The 6,047-nt window shown below is 38.1% G+C and overlaps 1 protein-coding gene across 1 annotated transcript; it reads left to right on the forward strand.

Moving 5' to 3' along the window:
- The first annotated feature begins 278 nt into the window (after nt 1–278).
- LOC134272513 (uncharacterized protein K02A2.6-like) lies at nt 279–3,875 on the forward strand. Its single transcript, XM_062754735.1, has 2 exons — nt 279–1,496; nt 2,970–3,875. Exons 1-2 carry the CDS (start codon nt 279–281, stop codon nt 3,873–3,875), a joined length of 2,124 nt encoding a protein of 707 aa, XP_062610719.1.
- The last annotated feature ends 2,172 nt before the right edge of the window (nt 3,876–6,047 follow it).

Genomic DNA, 6,047 nt, shown 5'->3' on the forward strand with positions numbered 1-6,047 from the left:
CTTAAGAAACTACAAGGACAAGGACAGAGTGACACTAATAACAATAATACAGCTCAAGTCAACTACGCAGCAAGAGGAAATAAGAAGCACATGAAGGATATGAAGCAGCAGAAAAAGTCTTCAACAAAGCCACCAAAATACCCAAGCAAAGGAGATTCCAAATGTAAATACTGCGGTGGAAAGATGCAAGAGGAAGAAACAAGTGTCCGGCTTATGGACAGACGTGCAACAAGTGCAAAAAGAAAAATAATTTCGCTTCAGTGTGTCAGAGTGCTAGCATGACTGTTCTTCAGCTTGATGAAACTGATGACAGTAGTGATTGTGAATCTTGTTACACAGTGAAGACGACACATGGTAAACAATGGTTTACTAAAGTCAACATGGTGATTGACGATGCAACTCGTCAAGATGTAATCTGTCAACTGGACTCAGGATCAACTTGTAATATTCTTGGATTTCGGCAATACTGTATTCTTACCCAAAATGGTTGTCCGCCATTGAAATCAACCAGCAAGGCTCTACGACTTTATGGTGGAACATCAAAGCTTGAGCCCTTGGGTACTGTTGACATTACATGCTCAGTACAAAGCAACACAGAATGTCTGAACTTTTATGTGGTGGATACAGATCAAACCGCACTGCTCTCGGCTGAAGCATGTGAAAAGTTAGGACTGTTAACTGTGAATATTGTGAACAGTGTCGATACATCAGCTGAGAAGAACTTTGAACCACTGACGCGCAGTCAGCTGTTGACCACATACATGTACCATGATGTATTCGAGGGACTAGGATCTTTCTCAGGCGAGTACAAGATTGAAATTGATCCGACTGTAAAGCCAGTTCAGCATCAACCAAGAAAAGTTCATCAAGCCATGAAGCAGGAAATTCACACGAAGCTGAAGGATCTCGAGAACAGAGGTGTGATCAAGAAAGTTACTACCCCTACAGACTGGATAAGTAGTATGCTAACAGTGAAAAAACCTGGTAAGCTACGCATATGTATTGATCCCAGAGACTTGAACAAAGCTATCAAGCGACCGCACTATATCATGCCTACCCTTGAGGACATATTACCGAATCTTGCGAATGCAAAAGTATTCTCCGTCCTTGATGCAAAAGAAGGATTCTGGCACATCAAATTAGATGAATCAAGCAGTTTCCTTACTACGTTCTGGACCCCTTTTGGTCGGTATAGATGGTTGCGTTTACCATTCGGAATTTCATCAGCACCTGAGGAATTCCAGCGCAGGCAACACGAAGTGTTGGAAGGACTATCTGGAGCAGAATGTGTTATGGATGACATCATAGTCTACGGCCGTGGACAGACCATGGAATCAGCAATTCGAGACAATGACCGCAACTTGACGGCAGTTCTACAAAGAGCTCGTGAGGTGGGACTAAAACTTAATAAGGACAAGTTCAAACTTCGTCAGACTGAAGTCAAATACATGGGCAGTATACTTACGGCAGTAGGCATCCGCCCTGATCCGGACAAAGTTAGTGCCATTACAAACATGAAAAGACCTGTAAATGTGAAAGCAGTGCAACGCTTTATTGGTCTAGCAACATAGTGATTCTTACCTCACCTATCGGAAACCTGGAAACGCTCACAGACAAAGGAGCCATATGGTCTTGGCAATTGCAGCAGAGACTTGAACAAACGCTATCAACCGTACTCAAATACTATAATGTACATCAGGAAGTCACAATTCAGTGCGATGCGTGAAGTTGGCCCGAGCCACATTTGCAAAATGGACAGCCCATTGCTTATTCTCTGTCCTGAACAGTGTTATGCAAAAGAAAGATTCTGGCAATCGTTTTTGCATCAAGATTTGACCATTACATATATAGCAGGATTTCATTACAGTACAGTCTGGACCCCTCTTGAAACGATTCAGAAACCTCTGCTTTACCCTTCGCGAATGTTTCGCCTCCAGAAATACAACCTGGATGTTGTTTATACTAGAGGAAAAGAGTTGTTCACGAACCTTGTCTCGCGCGACTCCAGAGCAGGCTTGGGGTAATGCTAATTGTAATGGTAATGCATGTGTGATGGATGACATCATAGTCAACGGCTGTTGACATACTGTGTAATCAACATTTTGCATTACATGTAATGGTAACTTGCATTACTTCATAAAAAGAGCTCGTGAGGTAGCATTCATTATTTTTGTAAGATATATTTTAAGGAATTAAAATGGACATGGATGATGGAAAGTCATTTTTAATTTTACATTTTTTGCAAAGTATACTTATCAAAAAGTTTAACCTATTTGATCCGGACAAAGTTAGTGCCATTACAAACATGAAAAGACCTGAAAATGTGAAAGAAGTGATTTCAACGCTTATATTGGTTTAAAAGACTTTTTAAAAAAATTCTCGATTCTTACCTCACCTAAAGGAAACTGATGACTAAACCTTTGCGACGTCTCCAAAAACACAAGACTCTGGGTTAGGATGCCAGAAATGCTCCAAATTACCAGTCCCTTTTCAGACTGTGTTTATAAAACATTAATTGACGTCTGGCTTGTATACCATGAAAAATCCATTCAACCTGTTCTATGCTTAGGAGATCAAAATGTATCCTATAATGTACATCAGGAAGTCACAATTCAATGTAGCCTATATGCGATGCTATTAGATAGTTGGGCTCGGAGCCACATTACCCCAAAATGGACAGCCCATTGCTTCATGTCTCTAGTTTCACAACAAGTGGATATTGTACAAATGTTACGCACACAGTGTCTTGCAATTGTTATATGCATGAAACAGATTTGACCATTACATCATATGTAAGGATTGCATTACAGTACAGTCGAAAAAAAGCCTCTTGAGACGATCTTGTAAACCTCTCTTGTCAGCTCCAAAAAGACTCCAGGTAATGTTACTACGCCTAAGAAATACAACCTGGATGTAATTTATACTAGAGGAAAAGGTAATGTAATGCATTACTTTACTTGTCTCGCAAGCCTGCTCCAGAGTATCATGGACAGCACACTTCCAAACTCGCTGAGGAGATAGCACACATCCAACAGGCAGAGTGGGTTAGAAAGGTCACAGACTCAAGACTGAATCAAATCCGAGATTTGACAAACAAGGATGAGACTCTCCAGTCACTAAAGACAGTGATACTTTCAGGATGGCCTGATACTAAGGAAGATGTTCCTATTCCAATACGACCATATTGGAATGTCAGAGACTCTCTCACAGTGCAAGATGGTATTATTTACCACAGCAGCCGCGTTGTAATTCCCAAAGCTCTTCGACCAGAATTGCTACGCCGCACTCATTCCAGCCACGTAGGAATTGAGGCTTGTCTACGGAGAGCTAGGGATTCGCTGTATTGGCCTCTCATGAATGAGGAGATCAAGGATTTTGTCAGCAAGTGTAGCAAGTGCAGCATGTTTCAACGGAAACAACAAAAAGAACCGTTAATGACACATGATGTCCCAGACCAGCCATGGTCAAAACTTGGAATTGACATCTTTACTCTAAAGACTGAGGATTACCTTGTCACAGTTGATTTTTACTCAGATTTCTTTGAGCTCGACCTTCTTCCAGATACCACGGCAGCCACAGTAATCAACTGCTTGAAACAACATTTCGCACGTCACGGAACACCAGATGTTGTAATTACCGACAACGGCCTGCAGTTCAAATCAACCGACTTTCATGATTTTTCATGTAATTGGGAGTTTCAGCATGTAACCTCCTCCCCGTATTATAGTCAGTCAAACGGGAAAGCAGAAGCAACAGTGAAAATAGCAAAGAACATGGTGCGCAAGGCTAAGAAGAACGGAGATGATCTGTGGAAATGCGTCTTAGATTGGAGGAACACCCCAACAGTGGACATGGCCAGCAGTCCGTCACAATGACTCATGTCACGAAGGACTCGACATTCCTTACCCTTATTGCCGGAACTACTCCAGCCCAAACTTGTGGACGATGTAGCGGATAAAGTTAAGTACAAGCGACAAAAGGCCAAATTCTACTACGACAAATCTGCTAAGGAACTACCAGAACTCGAAATTGGTCAACCAGTCCGAATGAAACATCATACAGAAAAGAAATGGAGTTACGGTACTTGTGTGGATAACATCGGAAATCGCTCTTACATCGTAGATATCAAAAATAAACAATATCAACGAAACCGAAGAGACCTTCGCGCAACAAACGAGCCATATGATGCCACCACTCCGTCGTTTATTCCAGAATTTGAGGATTCACTTGATGCGCCCTCAGTAACTTCCGAAAAATCCCAAGTGAATGACCTTAAAGTTACCAAAACACCAACTCCTCAAAAGCCGAGTGAACCAAAGACTGTTACCGCCAGCCCAGTTAACCGCCGAACAAGTTCGCGTGCTCCAAGGTTACCAAAGAAACTCGAGGACTATGTTCTGTGAATATGATATTTGTGAAAAATATAATTTCTGTTTTGCAATTATTTTACTGAACTTTTTCATAAGCAGAAAGTTTCATGTGAAAATGTACATGCATGCTGTATTAGTTTTTATTTCTTTATTGCAGAAATACTATTGCTTTATGTTTCAAGTTTTGTTTACATAGCAGAAACATTTTGATTGATATTGTCTAAAGTTTAAACTTGTAAATGAATTTTTATTGTAATTGCCATTCATTATCAAAGGAAGGGAGATGTTAGGATGTTATGTATGTTAATTAGTCTGACCCTTTTGTGTACTTGTGCATTACGTCATCACTTTGTGTTATGTAATAAAATGTTGAACTGAAACAATATTACGGTAACAGCACTCCATTGATGGACATGAGCTGCATACTATATAAACATTAATTCTTCGACTGCATCATTAAACATTGATATGAAATTTTAATTCTAATTCCTTTAAAGTTTTTTCATATTTAATTAAACCCCCCCCCCCCCCCCCCTCAAAAAAAAAGTTTAAAATTTTTCCTTGCACTTTTAAAAGAGAAATTAATTTGTTAACATATTTTTGTTAAAACATTATCCCATATTTAACAATTTTCGAAATTCTTAAAAGAATGGTTTTACTTATAAGTGGAAAACTCACTATTAATTGAATGTAAACTTTTCATTGCAAACATTTTCATACAGGATGAAATTGAACTGCATGAAAAGGTTTTTCATTGAGGCGACAAACTTTAAAACCTTATATTTACATGTAGATCTACGTAATGTTTAATGTGTTCGCAATAAATTGCCATATGCTTTTTGAAACTTTGAATAGTGCATTTTTCCGTCACAAAAAGAAATTCTTTTATACCTATGCATCATCTTTATTTAAGTAATGCATTTAATAGCTACCCATTTTATACGGTATAAATTGGGTTGGGGCAGTTAAGGACGTTCGATCCTGAGATTTTGAGAGTATTTTGGTCAGGTCCTTTATTTATAAAATTCTGCATCATTTTTAAGTTCTAACATTAAATCTGAATTCTACAGTGCAAATTTAACTATATCCAATGAAAAAAACTGCGATTAAATACCATTCAAGTAGAATTAAGCTAGGAACTATATTTTGTGGCGGAAGGTTTTTTAGACGAAAATGATCAGTTTTCCCTTTTTGAACTGTAACAGTACTGTTAATTTTAGATTCCTATTTTTCCATCCTGGTTGCGCACAAAGCTGTTTTTTGCAATGAAATGTGCGATGCTGGTTCTGAAATATTTTATTAATTATTTCTTATGAATTCTATTAACAAAGTGTGACAAATATAATCAATATATTCTGAAAATCCGGGGAAAAATTGAGCCAATTTTAACCTAAAATTGACACTTTTTCAGTAATATCTAAAAATTTTCATCATATACCCCCACTTTTAATATTCTTTTCTAAATATTCAAGATAAATTTGACCTATTTGCTTAAAATCAGAAAAAGTTTAAACTTTAAAATAATTTTCTTGCTTATTAAATTTTCAATGCCAGAAAAGTCACTTTTTATTAGTTCAGAAAGTGCAAATAAGGTCAAACTTTTTCTTCACAATTTTTAATGTGTCCTTTTTTAAACAAACTTAGAGTTCATTTTGTTTCATGCCTTAATTGGATAAA

Source organism: Saccostrea cucullata, unplaced genomic scaffold (genome assembly GCF_032062105.1).
Source record: "Saccostrea cucullata isolate Sc308-1 unplaced genomic scaffold, CSIRO_AGI_Scuc_v1 ctg8060, whole genome shotgun sequence".
Classification (NCBI taxonomy): Eukaryota; Metazoa; Mollusca; class Bivalvia; order Ostreida; family Ostreidae; genus Saccostrea; species Saccostrea cuccullata.